Source organism: Acomys russatus, chromosome 22 (assembly GCF_903995435.1).
Source record: "Acomys russatus chromosome 22, mAcoRus1.1, whole genome shotgun sequence".
NCBI lineage: Eukaryota > Metazoa > Chordata > Mammalia > Rodentia > Muridae > Acomys > Acomys russatus.
This window is the reverse complement of record NC_067158.1, coordinates 12,103,331-12,124,971: the sequence shown is the minus strand read 5'-3', so window position 1 is coordinate 12,124,971 and position 21,641 is coordinate 12,103,331. Positions and strand designations below refer to the sequence as shown.

Here is a 21,641-nt window from a genome sequence, read left to right as displayed (position 1 = left end):
CACTCCATGCCCACACTCTGCCCCGCCCCCACCCCACGCAGAGTGCTGGCTTCTCACTGTCACTCCTCATGGCCGCCCCACACCTCCAGCCTCCTCTTGCAACCAGGGACAAGCAGAGCGGCCACCACACTCCCTCATCTGCCAGCTGAAGCGATCTGTTTCCCACACAAGCAGCTCCGAGGTTGTTTCCTGACCCATGTGTGCCTGTCCTAGAACGCTCCCTCCACATCTAGTCAGGAAGAATGAAGTCTTGAACAAGTGATCCCAGCACCTGGGAGGTAGAGGCAGGAGGATCATGAGTTTGAGGCCATCATGAGTAGACAGCAAGACTCTGTCACAAAGGAGGAGGAAGAGGAGGAGGAGGAGAGGAGTAAGCCGCTGTTAAATCTTAGCAATCTTAGAGCCAGAGAGGCCTGGCTATGAATCCCACGGGGTGGTCGGCAGCTGGGGCATCCTTGTAAATCTCTTAACTCTCCACAATGCACACAAGCTGTAACTTGACCAAAACTCTGACACAGCATCCTACAAGAGGTAGTCAGTGATCTCAGCTCAGCTGTGGCATTTGTCAGGGTGTGCTCGGCTGCCTCTTAGTCTGTCTCCCTCTTGTTCTCCATCCTCAGCATCCTGGTCACAAACCACTCCCCACTGTGCCACCTCCCACTCACCAGGCCCATGGCCTGCCCCTTTACACAAAGGCCCAGCCAACTCCTAGTTCACTCTGTGGTAAGCAAACACTTGCGACACTTACTGGCCTCCATACCCCATTGCATCAGTGTGCCTGTACCTGGAGCCCAGCTAATACTGAGGACAATCAGAGAACAAGCCAACTGGGGATGGCTGACTTTGCGGGCTCCCTGGGATGCACTTATCCACTTTCTTTCCCTCTGGCATAAGGGGCCTGAAATTTTTGGCCAATTTAACTGTGACTCTAACCCTTAATTTTTTGTTTAAAAAAAAAAAAGGCTCTTTTTTTCCCCCCAAGACAAGGTTTCTCTGTGTAGCCTTGGCTGTCCTGGACTTGCTTTTGTAGACCAGGCTGGCCTCGAACTCACAATGATGTGCCTGCCTCTGCCTCCTGAGTGCTGGGATCACAGGCATGCACCATCACACCGGCTAATGGTTCCCATCTTTAATCCCAGCACTAGGGAGGCAGAGGTAGGTGGATCACTGTGAGTTCGAGGCCAGCCAGTCTACAAAGCAAGTCCAGGACATCCAAGGCCACACAGAGAAACCCTGCCTCAAAACATCACAAAAAAACAAAACAAAAACCTATTCATATTTACACCATTAAATGGTGACTCATTCGTTGTTATTTCCTTCAACATGAAAATCATTAATTTCTCCTACACATGTCCATGGCAAAAACACATTATTAACAAACAATATAAAAAAGAAACAACCATTTGGTTCATGTTAGCAATGTGCTGCCACGTTTAAAAAATTACTTCCAAGACTTGGAGACTTAAGATGAGTTGACTTTACTCTCCTACATGTTTTCTGTGGGTCCAACAGACAGTCGGCCTTATGGTATGTCCTAAGGGTTTAGTCGTCAAGGGAGTGGCTGGTCAGCAGCAGCAGCAAGCTTGACTGTGTCTGGTAGACCTGTTGACAATATGGCAGAGCAGCAGTGTCATCACTTACTCCTTCCAATGTCATGGGGACACTCAGCTTCCCATAGCATGCTCTCATCTGATGGCACTTGGCCTCCCTCAGAGGGAACAGACTGAGAGAGAAAAAGGCAGGAACCACAGTGTCTTATGGCCTAGCTGCTATCATTTCTACAAGATCCCATCCATTACTCAGGACAGACTTATGCAGAACAGGGGATAGAAGTGTCCCCAGTTAGACACCGGGGACAGCGTGTAATAAAGAACAGCAGGAGGGTGGCTGGAATCCCTTTGAACAGAATGTCATTGCCATCTTTTGCTGTGACAATGTCTGCTAAGAAGCAACTTAAGGGGAGCCTTGTTTTGGCTTACAGTTTTAAGAGACACAGTCCATCATGGCGGGTAAGGAATAGCTGTAGACCATGACGCAGCTGGTTTCACACTGAGCCCACAGTCAAGAAGCAGAAAAGAAGACAGGTAGTGGGGTCTGGCTCTAAAACCATTAAGACCTGCCTCCCAGTGACTCACTCCCTCTAGTGAGGCTCCATCTCCTAGAGGCGCCACAACCTTCCAAGATAGCACCCCAGCTGGGGGACCGAGTATCCAGATGCATGAGCCTGTGAGGACTATCTCGTATTTGACAACTACACATACTAACAGTAAAGACCAATGTGAGAGCTGGAGGGAGGGCTTGGCAGCAAAGAGCGCCCACTGGCTGTTCTCCTGGGTTCCATTCCCAGCACCCCCATAGTGACTCACAACCATCTGTAACTCCAGTCTCAGGGGTCCAATGACCTCTTTTGTGGCTTCCTCCAGCACCACACACACATGGCACGCCAACATGCATGAAGGCAGGACTCCCATGTGCATTGATTTCGAAACGAGAGCAACCTTACCTTTTACAAAAATAGTTTTGTTTCAAACATTTTTGGTTTGCTTTGGTTTTTTTGTTTGTTTGTTTGTTTGTTTGTTTGTTTGGGTTTTTTGTTTTTTTTTTGTTTTTCCGAGACAGGGTTTCTCTGTGTAGCCTTGGCTGTCCTGGACTCGCTTTGTAGACCAGGCTGGCCTCGAACTCACACAGCACTCCACCTGTTCTTTCAAACGTTTTATCTTATTATCACTGTGTGTGTACAGGTCAGACAACAGCTCTGAGGAGTTGGTTCTCTCCGTCTTTCTTTAATTTGTTTTATGTTTGTGGATGCTTTGCTTGCGTGTATGTCTGTGCACCATGAGTGTGCCTGGTGCCCAGAGAGGCCAGAAGAGGGAACTTGGAGTTATAGCGGGTTGTGACTTACCACGTGGATGCCAGGAATTGAACCTGGGTCCTTTGGAAGAGCACCCAGTGCTCTTAAGTGCTAAGCCATCTCCCTGGTTCCCACTCCTTAATCTTACATGGTTCTAGGGAGCAAACTCAAGTCGTCAGGCTTCCATGCAGGTGCTTTACTCGCCGAGCCATTTTGTCAGCCTTCAGCATTACCTTTGCCATGACTGCATCTAAGTACCGCACAATGTTGTGACCCATTTTTTTTCTACTAGAATGAATAATCCGGAATAACAGTTACTATGCTTGTCATGCTCTTACCTCGAGGTAAATGAAAAGAAAACCCAGCCAAGTATAGCAATTGGCTTCTTGAACAAGGCACAGGCTGGGGAAGAGGATGGCCCCCGGATAAGAGCACTTGCTGTGCAAGTGAGAGAACCTGAGATTGGCGCCCCAGTACTCACACAAAAGCCATGTGTGTCCGCATATTACTGAAACACCAGGATTTGAAAGACAGAGACAGGCAGATCCCGGGAGCTCACGGCAGCCAGCCTTAGCTAAAACAAGAGGTCCATGTTCAGTGTGAGACCCTTTCTCGAAAAAATAAGATGGTGAGTGATAGAAACGTTACCCAGCAACGTCCTCCAGCCTCTTCTGCAGCAGTGCATAGGTGTACGCACCTGCACATGAACATCACACACACACATGCACACACACACATGCACACACACATGCACAAACACCACACACACACACGCACCTGCACACAAACACCACACACACACACACATGCACCTGCACACAAACACCCACACACACATGCACACGCATGTGCACACATACATACAAGAGGAGAAAAAAGGAGGTATAGGGTTACAAAGTAGGACATAGAAAATGGTCCCTCCAGTCTGCACACTTCCTCTATCAGAAAAAGATGAGATGGAGACATGTCCTAACTCAGGCCTGAGAAGCTCTATTGGTTTCTCCAAATCCTAAGCAGGCGCTGCTCATGCTTGTGCCCATCATGAGATCTCGTCCCTCAGGCACCCTTCTGTCCTGGTCCCTCTTCTCTGGACAGGCTATCCCAGCCCTGACTCTTGAGTGTAGGAAGTCCATGGTTACTCTGCCCTTGCTTCGGTGTGGTGCTCAAGGACAAGGTGGGTCACAGGAGGGGACATGGAGTCGCTAGAGCTTGGGCCTGGGTGCTTAGCCAGCTGGGTCCCATTCTTCCCTCAAAGGTGCCAGTGAATGGAGAGAGATCACCCCCTGGAACGGGTTCTGAGGAGCAAGTGCAAGCAGTCTAGCCAAGACGGAAAGTAGATTGGTTTGCTTCTGGCTTCGCCTTGGTCCACCTCCCACCTGCCTGCCCCCTTCCCCCTTCCCCCTCCCCCTCCCCCTCCCACAGAACAGAGGTTGAGAATTTGCCTCCTTCTCATCTGTGCTGTGGTGGCTTGCCCTAGGAGATGGGAGCAAGATGCCCCACCCCACCCCACCCTCAGGTAGCTGGTCCTTGGTCCAAGACCAGCTACCCCAAATTTAGGCATGAGTTCAAACCCTGTAGCAAAAGGGGCTCAGAGCCAGGGGTTGGGTGGTCAGTGACTTGTCACATGAGGTCTGGTGAGGCCAGCTTTGCTCTATTTTGGGAAAGAGATCGATCGTGTCGAGGGGTGACCATACTGGCCAATCGCAGGAGAACCTGGCATTCTGACAAGATACCCTATGTACCCTGACCTACTTGCCAAGGCAGCTAATTTTAGCATGGCTTGGAGATGCCAGCAAGTGCAGAGTATGTTGGGGTCACTTCTGGCCAAGGAAAAGATTATGGGGTGTCTGAACATATAGCAGAGGAGCCCAAAATGTCCCGAGCATAGCTATCACAAAATCCAACAGTCTCCTTCATTCTATTTCTTATTGTTGTGTTCAAAGCAATTTAAAGAGGATCCACTGACAGAAAAAAAAAAAATTCTGAGCAAAACACATATTGTTTTACTTGGTGGGCATGTTAGGGCAGCCAGGGGACCTGTGCTCCGGTGCCTTTCTCACCCCACCCCACCCCATGGCCGCGCTCCATCCTTTCCACAGAAGCTTGGCTTCCTTCCTTCCCCTCCCCCTTCCCAGCCAAGTTCCATGCCGGAGCCCCAGACTGTGCCATGAACAGCCAACCCCTCCATAGTTGAAAACTCCTGAGGATCCCCAGTGCTCCTGGAGCAACTCCGAAGCCTTGCCGCCACACACGGCTCCTCCTCACACACAGTCCCTACCTGTTTCCCTCCTGCCCGTCAAGGCGCCCGATTACTGTCTTCTTCAACAATCTGAGAGGTGGGCTTGTGGGTAGGCTGGCTCCAGCCAGCTGCCGTGTCAACCTCTCAACAGCCATCCTAGCCAGTATTCAGAGAACATGGCAGCCTGCCTCACAGCCCTGTCCTGGTGGCCTTTGTCAAACCTGACCCCACGTGGTTCTTTGTCCTAGCTCTGGCCCTGACCCTGTGGCAGTCTGTCGGCAGAGTATTTCAGCAGCCACCCATCAGGCCCATTAGTGCAGAAGTCCTTGGCTGCCCGCCTTTTGCAACACTCAGCCAGTCAGCCCTCACCTGCTACAGGTGGCCTCAGGAGACAAGAACATCCTGCTTTCCCCCAGCTACCTCCTGCTTGTCCCCTCAGAGAGATGGCTATGGATACTACAAGGAGTGGAGCCCAGTCATTGACTCTGGTAAGGGCCACTCACAGGCCAAAAGCCTTGAGTTGAGAGCAAAAGCCTGAGACCAGCACCCTCAGGTGGGGGCTAGAGGGATTGATGGACCCTTGAAGGCCAGATGCAGTCCTGTAGGAGACCTGGATACGGCTCTTCTTTCCTCCATCTTTTCCTCACCAGCGCCACGCTTACCGTCTCTTGAGGTGTCCAAGAGGGCTTGTTCCTGGGATGGTAGTGTCTAGCCTTAGGGGATTTTCCTAGTGTTCCTTGTCTCTAAAGGGTCCCTCATGGCTGTACTTGAGCATGTGGGGCTCTCTTCCTGGCAAATACATGCATGGCTGACCTTGGCCCACTCAGTCCTGTGTGCATAGCTACCACACGGCCTGGGAAAAGAGGGGCCAGGCTGATGCTGGGTGTGGGGGCACTGAGACTATTTCTGGCTCTTGGGGGGCTGTGTAGGTCTTGTCCACAGGCTCCTCTGGCCCTTTTCAATATTCTCTCAGGTCCTCAGTTCCCTGGGGCCACCTCTCCCCGTGCTAAGAAGGAGACCTTCTCATCTGGTAAATGCAACGCTTGACGGTGTCTTAATTTCTACTGCAATTCTAAGGTGGAATATCAAAGCCCGGTGGGGCATCTGGCTTTGCTGGCTCCAGCCCTCCCACTTGGCTATCCAACCTGCAGCCTCTTCTAGAAACGTAGCCTTAAGAACACCTCCACACTGAGGACTTGCAAGTGTGTATCTCCACTGTTGCCCTGAACTCTGCCCTCACACAGCCAGCCATACATACTTGAGACAAATATGCTCAGGCAGATGGATGGCATGCTTAAATCAGTTTCCCAGGGTGCTCAGTGCCAATGGACCCACACTTCAGCTGCTCAGCCTAGCCCACGGGATTCTGCTAATGTGTCTCTTCCTAAAACCCCTATACATTAAGTTGTCAGCAAGTGTATATGTTCTCTAGAGCTCACCACATCTCTGTCCTGTGCCCACTGTCTCTGTACCCTGACTGTAGAGACAGCCTAACTCCCCATTTTCACCCTGTCCCAGGAAGCCCCCACACTGTAGCAGGCGCCTCTAGGCTTCTCCCCTCTGTACAACTTTCCCACTTCCTTTTTTGTTGTCGTTGTTGTGTTTTGTTTGTTTGTTTTTATACAGGATTTCTCTGTATAGCGTTGGCTGTCCTAGACTCGCTTTGTAGACCAGGCTGGCCTCGAACTCACAGAGATCCGCTTGCCTCTGCCTCCCAAGAGTGCTGGGGATTATAAGGAAACAGCTGCACTCTCTCAACCCCCCTGATACCTTCTTCCTCTCTTCACACCCAACCCAACTCCAGTGGTGTATAATTCTTTTCTGTGAGTTTCCGTGAGCACTGGCCTCTTAGGGCTGCTGTGCTTGGGACCAATGCACCCCGGACAGGCAGACAGTAAAGATGCTCTCAGCTCTCCTCTAACACCCCACACAGCACACAGCACACCACTGGCATCAGCTAAGAAAATCTGCCAGTGATCTTCAGGGAATTTTAGGTGCTGGTGTCGGGGGAGCGGAAGGGGTCCTCCCACAGGGAAAGCGCTACATTTGCTTGAGACCCTGAACCTGGGTTATGTGTCCTGTGGCTTTTCAGACAAGGTCTATAAGAGCTAACACATTCTCCCCTGCAACGTGCGACGCTTCTAGAGACACAGTAGAATGGCTAACTGGACACTCGCCAAAGTCAGGGTTCTCAAATCATGCAGGAAGCAGCCCAATAATAGGTGGAAGTGGACTTGGAGTCCAGGCATCTGCTTACAAGCACGGCTCCACGCTCCTGGCTCTGTGGGTTTGAGGAGAGGGTCTGTACAGTGTGTATTCAGCATCCTGGTGGTGTCTTGGGTTTGATGCGGGGATGTGGGGAGACCCAGGGATACCTATGGTGGGCCTGGCCCACAGACCTTGCTCCTGTGCACATCCCATGGGGCCTGTTAAGCAGACTTCATCATGATGCCCATTTCCCCGCTCCCATACCCACAGCCTGAAGGGTTGTACAGCCACTCCTAGTCAGACCCTCCCCACACCCACCCTGTTGGTGCACTGACCTGGTGCTAGAAGTATTAGTAATCTTCAGACCCAATGCACTCTGAGGAAGGGCTTCTGTCTCCAAGGATGAGACTCACCTTCCGAAGGCAGTCTGCACAGCAAGAACTGAGCCCCTTAGCTACTGCGGCCTAAGCATCTTCCAGCATCCACCCTTCATCCTGCATCACCAGGACTGGGGAAGGCAGCGTATAGGGGTATGTGAGGTGTCCTCCTAGCCACGGTGATCTGAGTGAGTAGAAAAAGTACCAAAGCACATCGAGTTTGGCCAAGCCTCAGAATGAGGACTCTGTGGCCAGATGACTTAGACCAGTTCTACCACTAGGGGGCAGGCTCCCCACTTCCCTCGAGCCTCCCTGATGGTGCAGACCTAGTGAGTTGGAAATCTAGACTTCCTGTAGAAGAAGCTCAGTGTTAAAGAGATTTTTAAATGTTGGCAGATCCACAGGCCAGATGCCATCCTGTTTATGAGAATGGGACGGGGGCTGCAAACTCTCGCACCTCGTGTCCTCAGTGCCAGAAAGTTCTACCTCCTTCTCGGCAAAGGCTGCAGAAGGTGGCGCGTAGTGGCAGGTGTCCGGATTTTGTTTATTCACCATGGCCTTGCTGGTGGAAATGCAGGGTGTCGGGGTGTGCTTGAGGGTCTTCTTTCACAGTAGAGGAGGTTCTTGTGTGCTTCCTGTGAAGGGTCCTATGTACTCTATGTCCTGAAGTTGCTCAGTCAAAATTAAATCTTGATAAGTGTCAGCACATGGTCTATTGGATCAGTTTAGCTTCAGTGGTGTTCAGACCCTCAGGGTACACTCTCTGGCATAGAAGCTGCAGAGCCTGGGTGCCAGCCAGGACACTTGCATTTCCCAACATCTATATAAAGGTGATGACACAAACATGTTGGCCCTGCCCATCCCCCACCACTGGGGAAATAAGAAACAGCTGCTACCATTTATCACCTGCTCACTGGGACCCTCTACGATTTGGGCAAGTTCTCCTCAGCTCCATGAGGAAGGTACACGTCACTTGGCACCCTCCTGAGCCAGATAGTTCAGCCACACACTACCCAGTCACCCTGGGCCACCTCGCTCGCCCTCATCCTCTTCAGAGACCCCAGCCTGAAGAGTTGCTCCTTTTATAGGAACCTTGAGCTGAAGGCAACCCTAATCCTAATCTTAACCCTAACACTAAGCCAGAGTCAGGGCCTCTTTCTAGTTACCAGGAGGAGCTAAGCAGGACAGAGAGGCAGGGGTGGGGCCCACATGGCCTGAGGGTTGAACCTTTGTTAGATCGGCCCTGTTTGTGCCACAAAACCAAGACAATCTTATCATTGGGTCCCTTTGATTGTTTGGTTTGGTTTTTGAGACGGGGTTTCCTGCCTCAGTCTCCCAAGTACTGGGATTAGAGGCATGTGCCAACCCACACGCGGGCCATCACTGGGCCCCTTCGAATAGCTGTACCTCGAGGGAGAAGACAAGCAGCGTGTGAAGCTAGTTCTCAGTAAACTCTTCAAGCCGAAGAAAGAGACAAAGTAGGCCAACGGGTGTTGCTTTGGGGACACCCTGGGCTGTTTCCACAGGGTGCTGAGTAGGTCTCTAGAGTCTGCTCTGCATGGTCGACAGGAGAAGTGACTGGCCATTGTGCTCACTCATTCTCCGCCGATGCTGGTGTCTGACTTGGTGCCTTTGTCAGAACCCTTGTGACTTCCCTGGGTTTAAATTTTAGGCATGGGGGCTTCATTTTTAAAAAGCAGACGGCCAATGCTCTGTGTCCCTAGGGAATGCTTTTGGTTAAAGGAAACCAAGAGTCTTGACTACCCATGGCTTATGGGACTGCATATGTGGAGTTGGAGAACCTGACATCGGCCTCTCCCTCTGCCGTACGCAATAGGCTAACAGTCTTTTCCTTCCAGCCTTGTCTCCACACGGCTACAAGATAGCTGCTGCACCCTTATGTTGTTAAGAGGCGCTGAATTCCCCTCTCCCACTAAAATCAGGCTTCCCTTCACCTGACATTGATCAGAATTGAGTCATATGCCCAAGCTCCAAGCAAAAAAGATAGAAACTACTGCATGTGGCTTAGTCTAATCAGGCTTTACTGGTTCACCTGAACAAAACCTGGGTAACTGAGGAAGAAGATGGCCCTGCTGTAGTCCCCTCTAACCCACTGAGCTTATGTGTAAGACACAAAGAGTATAGATCCTCATTAAAAAAAAAAAAAAAAAAAAAAAGTATCTGCAAGCTTTTATAAGAGGAGTCCTCAGCTAGGTGTGGTGGCGCACGCCTTTAATCCCAGCGCTTGGGAGGCAGAGGCAGGCGGATCATTGTGAGTTCGGGGCCAGCCTGGTCTACAAAGTAATTCCAGGACAGCCAAGGCTACACAAGAAAAACCCTGTCTCGAAAAAACGAACAAACAAACAAACAAACAAACAACAACAAAGGAGTCCTCATTTTTCTTTTTGTTAAAAGTACTGCTCACTGCCAGTGGTACTAACATATGCATGGACACAGCTGTACAGCTGCCCGCTGTAGCGCCTAGCTACTGTGTCCTATCAATGGAGGGGGAGTCCCACACCTTGGCCACCCACTAGGGGTCACTCCAGCCACTCTAGTCTTGGCTGCCCTGTGCATACTGACTGGCCTGGCCTGTCCAATCCATAAAGTCCTACAGTAGAAAAAAAAAAAGGCTCTTCACACAGTAATGCCAGTTCCAGTCCTGCCTCATCAAATTCCCAGGTGGAACATTTTCTTCCCCTCACCCAAAATCTTAGGGGCAACGGGAGGCACTTCAAAGCTTTGCTCTGGAAAGATGGGTGCTTAAGTGCAAGGGCTACCCAGCCCCCACTGTTCACTGCTCCGGAGTACCCAGGCTAATCACTACTGTGTGGCTGACCCTGGACCCTGAGACGCGGACCATCCTGCATCCTGCATCCTGCATCTGGGGTCAGAGGACATAAGAAGACCCCTTGGTTTGCGGAGGCCGGTGACGGCCACAGCTCCTCCCTTCCGCTCCTTACATAGGTAGAGCAGATCCTGGCGGAGTTCCAGCTGCAGGAAGAGGACCTGAAGAAGGTGATGAGGCGGATGCAGAAAGAGATGGACCGTGGCCTGAGGCTGGAGACCCATGAGGAGGCCAGTGTAAAGATGTTGCCCACCTACGTGCGTTCCACCCCAGAAGGCTCAGGTACCGCAGGGCTCATCTGTCCCTAGACAGGACCCTCTAGGAAAATGATGATACCCCAAATCACCGGGCCAGTGTTTGTCTGCTGCCTGCAGCCCTGGGGTGCTCAGGCCCAGCCTTGCTATCAAGTCTCAGGAGAATTATTTTTTCCCCTCTAAGGTCATTTGGGGAAACTCTTAATTATTCAGAGTCTGGTCTATTACTCTAGGCCTCGTGTAGCTCTCTGGGTTCTGGCTGCCTCTACCTAAGGCAGGGGTTTCCCACTAATGCTCCCATGTTCACCTTTGATCCTTTCACAGATTACTCTATCATGGCCCCACCCTCCTCAGTGCATAGGTTAGCATCCCCTCAGCCCACAATGTGCGGGTTCTCCATACCTATTCCACCCGTCAGGTAGGCCACAAGACTGAACCTGTCTCCTGTTGCCTGCAGAAGTTGGAGACTTTCTCTCTTTAGACCTGGGAGGAACCAACTTAAGGGTGATGCTGGTGAAAGTAGGAGAAGGAGAGGCAGGACAGTGGAGTGTGAAGACGAAACATCAGATGTACTCTATCCCCGAAGATGCCATGACCGGCACCGCAGAGATGGTGAGCGGCTTGAGGGCTGGCAAAAGAAAGCTAGGAATCAAGGTCACTCGGGATCTCAGGAGAATTGACCCTAGCGGGGGGGGGGGGGGTAAGGGGTGGAGGGGGTAGGGGGTCGGGGTCAGAGGTCCAAGAACAGGAGTGGTGGTGGACCACTGACTTCAGAGACCCAAGAAGGTGGCTCGGAGACTTAAAGTCCTAATCCCACTCTGCCTAGAACAAGACAGGGCTGAAGAAAGGTTAGTAGCAGGAGAAAGCCCGGCTTCTGTCCAATTTCCTAGAGAAAAACAAAGCTTGGGACTGAGCAGCTAGAAGGCATGCTTGCCCAGGCTTCTGCAGTTTACAAAGCCCAACCTTCCTCAATAAGCCCCCCATTTCCCACCAACAGGTATATGCCAAGTAGCATGGCAGGAGCCACACTGTCTGTCCAAGCATCAAGGCCCCCTAAGCATGAGGAAGACTCACACGGGGGACTTAGAAATAGAAGGAGCCCAGAGCTAAGACAGAATCCCCCAGCCATGCCCAGGGACAAGGCGAAACTCATTACCAGAGGGGCAGCCAGGCAAGAGGTTGCCCGTAGCCACACAACTTTAGTAATGCCCACTCATGTGAACAATTGGATTGGGGCCAGCCTTCAGCAGAGGTCAGGTGGCCAGGACACCCAGGAGACAGCAAAGGAGACAGAATCACAGTCATAGCCAAGAACAGGCTTTCACCCAGAGTTTCACAGGACAGCCATTCAGGCTTGACAACAGCCAGTCCTTACTGGGCAAACAGAGGGAGGGGGCTTGGAAATGCGCCTAAACTGGAGATCAGCCTGTGCTGTGTCCCCTTGCCCTGGGGAGTGCAGTCTACAGGGGTCTCCATCCGGGGATGTGCAGGGCCTGGGTCCTGATGAGAAGCGAAGTGCAGACAGGTCCAGCATACAGTTGCAGACTCTGGGGTCAAATGCAGTAACTACTCCAAGAGACACTCTGGTGTGGTCACAGGGGCGGGGGCGGGGGGAGGGAGATCCTGCTCCTGTCCCCGCCCTGACCCAATGCCATGCTGGTTCAACTCCTAGCTCTTTGACTACATCTCTGAGTGCATCTCTGACTTCCTGGCCAAGCATCAGATGAAGCACAAGAAACTACCCCTGGGCTTCACTTTCTCCTTCCCTGTCAGGCACGAAGACATTGACAAGGTGAGCCAGGTGGGGGAGAGTACAGGGGGACACGAATGGACCGGAAACACACTCTGCCTTCAGTGGCAGCTCCCCAGCTCCTGTTGTGAAAGAGCCCCAGCCCAGAAGGGATTTCAGTTTGCAGCCCCTGTCACTTCCTAGCTGCAAAGCATTTGGCAAATAGACATAGCATCGGCTGATTCCTACTGTGTGATAAGGCCTCTCAGGAGACATGCTATGGTCACCCTACCATAGATTTAAAAAAAAAAAAAAAACAGGTTAAGCAAGTTGCTTGAAGTAGGAAGTGGCAACTGGCTGTAAGAGTGAGGCCCTAGGGCTGGAGAGGTAGCTCAGAGGTTAAGAGCACTGGCTGCACTTCCAAAGGTTCTGAGTTCAATTCCCAGCAACCATATGATGGTTCATAGCCATCTATCTATAATGAGATCTGGTGCTCTTTTCTGGAGTGCAGGCCTACATGCAGGCAGAACACTACATACATAATAAATAAATAAATAAATAAATAAATAAATAAATAAATAAATAAATAAATAAATAAGAGTGGGGTCCTAGCTCACCACAGAGCACAAAAACACCTCACTGCTTTTGGCTGAGTCAGAAGTGGGAAAGGTCTGAGACTCTACCCACCGGCAAGCTCATGAATTATGTCACATGAATGCACACACTCACGTGCACTTGCACACACGCACTGCATCATAAGGTCTCTGCTTTAAGTTTCCTTTACTGTGATTAAGTACTGTGAGAAAAGCAACTTAGAGGAGAAAGGGCTTAACTTAGCTCAGTACCAGGTTATCATGTATCAAACCAGGGAAGTCACAGAGGCAGGGCCTGGAAGGTTAGGCTAGAACATCCACAGCCAGAACAAAGAGCAAAGAGTGCATGTTTGCTTGTGCTCAGCTTGCTTCCCATATACCCCTGCCTAGGGAATGGTGCTACCCACTGGGGACAAGTCTTCCCACCTCAACGCAATCAAGACAGCTGTCCATAGGCTAATTTAATCTGAACAACCCTTACTGAGACTCCCCAGGTGATTCTACATTAAGTCAAGTTAACAATCAAAGCAAATCATTATAACCTTTGTCAGAGATTAAAAAAAAAAAAAAAAAAACCCAGGTCATATCTGCTGGCGCATGCCTTTAATCCCAGCACTTAGGAGGCAGAGGCAGGTGGATCACTGTGAGTTCAAGGCCAGCCTGGTCTACAAAGCGAGTCCAGGACAGCCAAGGCTACATAGAGAGACCCTGACTCAAAAAACCAACAAAACAAAACAAACAACAACAAACAAAACAAAACAAAAAACAGGTCATATCTCAAGGGGCAAAGGCAGCAGACAAACCCAGACTCCCTGCTGTTCTCTAAGCCCCAAGATCCACAGAGAAAGCCACACGTGGTACGTCCACGGGCAGCAGGGTTCACCATAAGAGAGGAACCCTGATGCTATTCAGCACTGTTCTCTCAGGGACCCGCCTGTCCTAGCGCTTCTCTGCAATCACAGTCCTGAGCTTTGCTGCTCAACATTCTCAGACTGGGACCATAGAGCATTTATCCCAAATTCTCAAGGTCCCGGTTTCAAAGCTGTGTGAGTCTACCTCCTCAAATGTAAATAAAGTAAGGGCTTGGGAGTGCCATGGCCCTGTGGCCTGGTTGCCTTTAAGGCCACAGCTTCCTGCCAGTGCAACAGCCACGACGCCTTCCTACCCGCGCAGGGCATCCTCCTCAACTGGACCAAGGGCTTCAAGGCCTCCGGAGCGGAAGGAAACAATATAGTGGGACTCCTCCGAGACGCCATCAAGAGGAGAGGGGTAAGGAAGCCTTCGCCTGCCCTGAGGGCCGTCGGGAACACCGCCTCCTTCATCACAGGGCCTCTCTCCTCAGCTCCATTTCCATAGCCCCTGTCCTTCTCGGCAGGACTTTGAGATGGACGTGGTGGCAATGGTGAATGACACAGTGGCCACGATGATCTCTTGCTACTATGAAGACCGCCAGTGTGAGGTCGGCATGATTGTGGGTAAGGGCTTCTCCCCCCACCCCCACCCCCACCCCCCTCACCCTTCCAGGCTATGACCGCTGCCAGTCAGGGCAGGCCTGGTCCCTGAGCCAGGTGGCCTTGGGAGCAGGGTGATGACGCGGGAACTGTATGTTGACAGGAAGCGTTTCAACGTCTGCAGCATCCGGCCATCAGGTGGCTCCTGCCCCCTGCACACCCGCCCTGCCTATCTGGATGCCATTAAAACCACTTTATCCAGTAAATAGGCCACAATGTACAAATGTGTCCCAGTGGAAGAGAGTCAGCAGAGGTGGCGTCATCCCTGCCCCTGGCAGGGACCCAGCTCCGACTCTCTGAACTGCCAGGTCCTAAACAGTCCAAAAGGAAGGAGATTCCATAAAAAAAAAAAAAAAAAAAAAGGTTACGCCCCCCCCCCACCTCTCCTAACCAAGGGGAGGAGCTCCACAACCAGTTCCCCCCTACCCCATAGAAGTTCCTGAGGTCTTCCAAGGCAGTATTTCAATCAAATCAGTTATCCTCACATGTTCGTGGGGATGTATGTTTGGACTGTCTGGGCCCTGATTACCCAGAAAATCCTGTGTTCTAAGCTCTCCAGAGCCAGATCTCCAGTGCCATGTGTTTGCATTCATAGGTTTTCATCTATACTTATACTGTCCCCTAAACAAGACATGCTTTAGAAACACCATTTATTTTGTATTCATGCATCGATAAAACTTTATAGGTGTATGTGTACACACACACACACACACACACACACAAACACAAACACACACACAAACACATTTGTTGCTGTTGTGTTGAGATAGAGTCTCACTATGTAGCTCTGGCCGTCCTAGAACTCACAGAGATCTTCTGTCTCTGCTTCCTGAGTGCTGGGATTAAAGGTGTGTGCTACTACACCTGGTTCTGTGCATGTATTTTATGCTCTAGCCTGACCCCTCTGCATCTCTTTCTGTTTACTTTTCTGGCGAAGATTTCTCTCTCCAGACGTCCTTGGCTGTGCCTCCCTCTGCATTCCCCAGCTGTCACCTCCAGAACTCCTTCTGGGGCTCCCAAGACTCTTCAACCTGAACTTAACCCAGGTTAAGCAGCAGCCACTCTGCCCTGGCACAGCGCCCCCTGTGGCGTGATCCAAAATGACGGGTATCTTTTGGAGGCAAACTGCCGCAGGCCCTGTTGCAGTAGCCTCTGGACTGTTCCAAGGGCCCACACGGTGTCATATTCGCCTTGGGCGTCCCCTAAAAGGGCTCAGGAGAGAGACTTAAAGGTGTGCTTACAGTGCTAGAAAACGGGGGGCTGGGGAGGATGGCTGAGCAGTTAAGAACACTTGCTGCTCTCCAGAGGACCTAAGTTCGATTCTCTGCACCCACATGGTGACTGTCTGTATGCAACTCTAGTTCCAGGGGATCTATACTCCACCTCTGGCTTCTCTGGGAACCAAGCAGGCACACATGTGGTGTACAGACATACAGACAGACAAAGCACTTATATACAGAAAATGTTTAAAAACTTAAAAGATAAGCCAGACATGGTGGCACACATCTTTAATCCCAGCACTCGGGAGGCAGAGGCAGGTGGATCGATGTGAATTCGCGGCCAGCCTGGTCTACAAAGCAAGTCCAGGACAGCCAAGGCTACACAGGGAAACACTGTCTCGAAAAACCAAACCAAAACAAAACAAAAAACAAAAACAAAAACTTAAAAGCTAAAACCATGACACCTTACATCCATTTCCACTTGTCAAAACCACATTGGCACACCTTGTTTTTCTCCATCCCCTGACTTCCCAGGTCAAGAGCTGGGATGCCATCCTTGTTAGAGGGTAGTCAGAGACTGACCCAGCTACTCTTTTCTTTTTTTAAGATTTATTGAGCTGGGCGTGGTGGTGCACGCCTTTAATCCCAGCACTCAAGAGGCAGAGGCAGGCGGATTGCTGTTGAGTTCGCTGCTGGCCTGGCCTACAAAGCAAGTCCAGGACAGCCAAAGCTACACAGAGAAATCCTATCTTGGAAAAAAAAAAAGATTTATTTATTTAATGTATATGAGTGCTCTGTCTTCATGCACACCAGAAGAGGGATTCAGAGTCCATTACAGATGGTTGTGAGCCACCATGTGGCTGCTGGGAATTGAACTCAAGACCTCTGGAAAAGCAGCCAGTGCTCTTAACCACTGAGCCATCTCTCCAGCCCTCCAGCTACTCTTCATTAACACAGCTGCTCTAGCCTTCCAGCATCCACTCCAGTTTTTACAGCCCAATGTGCCCACCCCTGTAGGCACCGACTACAATGCTTGCTACATGGAGGAGATGCAGTATGTGGAACTGGTGGAAGGGGATGAGGGATGCCAGCCCTCCAGCTACTCCTCATTACACAGCTGCTCTAGTTCAGCATCTGCTCCTGGTTCTTACAGCCCAATGTGCCCCACCCCTGTAGGCAATGGCTGCAGTGCCTGTTACATGGAGGAGATGCAGAATGTGGAACCGGTGGAAGATGAGGGATGCCAGCCCCCTCCCAGCTACTCCTCATTACACAGCTGCTCTAGCCTTCCAGCATCCACCCCTGGTTCTTACAGCCCAATGTGCCCCACCCCTGTAGGCACTGGCTGCAATGCCTGCTACATGGAGGAGATGCAGAATGTGGAGCTGGTGGAAGGGGACGAGGGACGCATGTGTGTCAACACGGAGTGGGGCGCCTTCGGGGACTCAGGCGAGCTGGATGAGTTCCTGCTGGAGTACGATCGATTGGTGGATGAAAGCTCAGTGAACCCCGGTCAGCAGCTGTAAGGATGCCCCTCCCCCACTGCCCACCCTCCTAGCCCACCCCAGAAGCTGCTCTTGCCTGGCACACCATGCCTGGGTCACAGCACTTAATAGCTTGCTTATAAACAGCTCTGGGGAGAAGCAGACCGATGATCCCTCTGTGAGCTGCCTCTTCTCTTCAGCTCAGCTACAGCCTGCGCTGTGAGGCGTGGAGGCATCATGGTGGCTAGTATAAACTCTTACCTCTCTACTTTTATAGATGGCCTGCCACCAGACAGCTCTGAAAGACCTTTAGCAAAGTCTATCTTGTTTAAGACAGAACCTGCCCCCAAAGCACATATGTGTGCCAGTTCCACAAAATGACTATTCGCATTCAGGGGATGCTGTAGGTTGTCAGAACACATTCTGGGAAAGAGCTGCACAGAGCTTGTCTTGAATCATGACTACTGGCGGGTGTCGAAGGCCACTCCTTTAATCTCAACACGTGGGAGGCAGAGGCAGACAGATTTCTTTGCGTTCCAGGCCAGCCAGGGCTACATAGCAAGTTCCAGGATAGCTAGGGCTATATAGTGAAGACCCTGTCTCCCAAGAAAGTAAATAAATAAATTAAACAAATTGCGCCTATCACCATTCGCTTGCTAACCACTTAATGAGCTTCATCTCAGCCCTCACAGACCTCCGTTAGGTCATTTATATTTTCTGGATTTCAAGATGAAAATAAGAAGGGTAACAGATTAGGCAAAAAAAAAAAAAAATGTGTAGATATATACACACACATACATACACATGTGTAGTATGTTTATATATGTTTGTGTGTATGTATGTATGTGTGTGTATATATGTACACACACACATACATACACACACCAGGCTGCCATGTGCCATGCTGGGCACCAACCCAGTGAGCCACTGAGACTAGCATCCCTTCACACAGTTGTGGAAGGACTGAAGTCCCCGGCTGTGCTCCTCACACAAGGCCTGCCACCATTATGGTTTCAAAGGACCACAGAGGCTCCTTAACTCTCTATCCCTTTCATATACCAGGGCCAGCAGCAAAGCAAGGGCCGCATTCCCTCAGCTGGGTTCAAAATGCATAGGTTCCTAGGACCCGAGGTTTCTGAAGCCTCTGTTTACAAATTGGGGGGGGGGGAGGCAGGGCATGAGGGCAAGGACCTTGGATAATGGCTGGGGTGGGAATGAGAGAGGTCACCTCCCAACCGGAACGGGACCTGTGGGGATTTCCCGAGGGCCAGCTGGCATGACCGACTGTTCTGAGCCCAGGTATGAAAAGCTCATTGGTGGAAAATACATGGGCGAGCTGGTACGACTTGTGTTGCTCAAGCTGGTGGATGAGAACCTTCTGTTCCACGGAGAGGCGTCAGAGCAGCTGCGCACACGTGGCGCCTTCGAGACCCGTTTTGTGTCGCAGGTGGAGAGGTACCTGGAGGGAGCAAAAGCAGGGGGCGGGCTGCGGGAGAAGAAGGGATGGGGGTGGGGGAAGAGTGTCCCAGAGGAATGGAGCAGGGTTCTAGGGGAAGCAAAGTATTAGGTCAGGGGCCCAGGGGGTCAGGAAGCCAATCCCAACGGCGCTGCCCCCGCCCCACCGCCGCTGTGGCCTCTGACTGTCCACTGACTCAGTGTCCACGGTCCCCAGTCATTCCCCACTACCCAGAGCCACGGTTTCAACTTCACCCATGCCACAGCCTGAATAAATGTGGCATTGTCACCCTCATGATAGAGAGAATCCAGTGCTGACTAAAGGACTGCTGGGCCAGGCGCGTCATTCCATTCCTCCAGGACCCTCAGTGACTTCCCTTCCCAATCCTGCCCGCAGCGACTCTGGCGACCGCAAACAGACCCACAACATCCTGAGCACTCTAGGACTTCGGCCCTCCGTCACCGACTGCGATATTGTGCGCCGTGCCTGTGAGAGCGTGTCCACTCGGGCCGCGCACATGTGCTCAGCAGGACTAGCGGGGGTCATAAATCGCATGCGCGAAAGCCGCAGTGAGGATGTGATGCGCATCACAGTGGGCGTGGATGGCTCCGTGTACAAGTTGCACCCTAGGTCAGCTTCCACCTTTGCTCTGCTCCAACCTCTCCAATGGGAGGTCCAAAGGGCGTGGCTCTCAACTGCAGGCATTTGTGAGCCTGGTTCTCCCTTGGCCTTCCTGCAGACCGGGTTGGGATAGGGGTAGGGCTGCCGAGGCAGGGTGGCAAGAGTGAGGTCTAAAGGATGGGAGAAGAAATGCCTGCCTTATTTTCCTCCTGTTCAGCTTCAAGGAGCGGTTCCACGACAGTGTGCGCAGGCTGACACCCAACTGCGAAATCACTTTCATCGAATCAGAGGAGGGCAGCGGCAGGGGAGCAGCCCTGGTCTCTGCGGTGGCCTGCAAGAAGGCCTGCATGCTGGGCCAGTGAAATCCAAGCCACAAGGACAGGGATCTGGGTTCCACAGGACTCCACCATCTCACAGATGCCCCCAGCCCACAGGGCAGGAGACCTATTATGCGGCTACCCCTGCATAATGGGAGAGAGGCCCCTGCAAGCCAAGCAGGCCGTTTCTGCAGAGTCAGCCAGTGGGACAGCCCTAAGGTTCTCAACCTGGGCCAGGGGAGCCGGGAGGAGGAAGAGGATCAGAGGCACCAAAGCCTTTCTTGCTGGAATCAACTACAGAGAAAGGTGTTGCACACTCAGGACTTGAGTTTTCACACGTCTTGCCTCCCACAGCTGTGGGCCTGGCCTCCCAAGGGAGTGCCTCTTGGACTTGCCATGGCTTGGCTCCAATGGGAACACACCTTCCAGCAGCTTGGCCAAATCAGGCCTGGGCCCTCAGGAAAGCAAGGGCTGCTGGTCACCCAGGCCTACCTGTTTTCTTGCCTGTGACTGAAGAGGCTGGGGAGCAATGGGAGACTGACTGTCCAGCTGCACAGAGGGGACTGCCAGGCAAGAAACATCTCAAAGAGACTGTTTCCTTTATATACCTCCAGCTCTGAGTGGCTACAGTTCTGGGAGAGACTCCTCCAGCAGATGCCGGAGGATAGAGCCCCATAGTCTCTGGCCTAAGAGGACCAGAAAGGGGGGGTGGGGTGGGGGTGGGACTATCAGGAGCTCCCCTTCCTTCAAGCAGGATGGCACTTTCATTCTTATATCGCTGACCCAGAAGGAAAAAAGCAAGCCACCCTCAGTACCTCCATGAGACCACCCAGGCCCTCCTCCTCCTCTTCCTCCTCCTTCTCCTCCTCTTCTTCCTCCTCCCCCTCCCCCTCCGGCTTCCCAAATGCCATGCCACTCTCTCTGCACAAACCTGGGACTATGGAGGGAGTTTTTAATAATATTTAAAAATACTTAAACATGGCCTGTCGTTGTTCTCTGACTGTTGTGCACAAGGACTGTGGTGACACCGTACAAAGAAACATCACCGGTATACATAGGTACTCCCTAAACTTGGTTGCGCCTCAGAATTTGCTGTGCCCTCCAGACACTATGTCCAGGGTAGTGTGAGGGGTAGGCTGTAGGAACAGGAATGAAGTGACATGGGGACACTGCAGGCACTGCATAGCCCTCTGCCTAGGCCCAGGCCCCTGGCTGCCCCTGCATGGAGGGCAGAAATCGCAGGCCAGGTGATACTCTGGTTGGGGGTGGGGGGAGGGGCTGGCTCAACTCTAGGATGGTCCAACTGCAGTCTGTCTTCTCAGAACCAGGGAGGAAGCAACAGGACGGGCCATGGCTATGACATGTCACACAGTTTCTAAGGTCCCTCCAGAGGCCTCAGAGGTGAACTCATCAGCAAAGAGAAGGGCCCAATGACTTTTCTCTGCAGAATAGATATACCTCCGGGAGAACAGGCTTATATGTTTTAATGCACCGTTATCTCTCTCTCTCTTTCTCTCTCTCTCTCTCTCTCTCTCAGTTTTTTGTTTTTGTTTTTGTTTTTTTAAGATTTATTTATTAGTTATACAGTATGTGGGCCTACAGGCTAGAAGAGGGTATCAGATCTCACTATAAATGGTTGTGAGCCACCATGTGGTTGCTGGGAATTGAACTCAGGACCTTGGAAGAGCACCAGTGCTCTTAACCTTTGAGCTGTCTCTCCAGCCCTCTTTTGGTTTTTGAAACGGGGTTTCTCTGTGTACCCTTGGCTGTTCTAGACTTGTTTTTTAGACCAGGCTGGCCTCAAAACTCACAGTGATCTGCCTGCCTCTCCCTCCCAAGCTACTACCCAGCTTGCACCTTTATTTCTCAATGGAAAATAACTGGTAAGTCAAAGGCAACTGTTCTCTGTTTCATTTTAAAAAAAAAAAAAAGA

The 21,641-nt window shown here is 51.5% G+C and overlaps 1 protein-coding gene across 1 annotated transcript; it reads left to right on the top strand.

The window, feature by feature from the left end:
* Nucleotides 1-5,452: 5,452 nt before the first annotated feature.
* On the top strand, nucleotides 5,453-19,830 carry Gck (glucokinase). The gene is made up of 10 exons (XM_051164855.1): nucleotides 5,453-5,578; nucleotides 10,643-10,805; nucleotides 11,235-11,389; nucleotides 12,450-12,569; nucleotides 14,273-14,368; nucleotides 14,475-14,574; nucleotides 17,169-17,352; nucleotides 18,614-18,769; nucleotides 19,167-19,400; nucleotides 19,609-19,830. The coding sequence occupies exons 1-10, from the start codon at nucleotides 5,534-5,536 to the stop codon at nucleotides 19,751-19,753; spliced, it is 1,398 nt and encodes a 465-aa protein (XP_051020812.1). The 5' UTR covers nucleotides 5,453-5,533; the 3' UTR covers nucleotides 19,754-19,830.
* The last annotated feature ends 1,811 nt before the right edge of the window (nucleotides 19,831-21,641 follow it).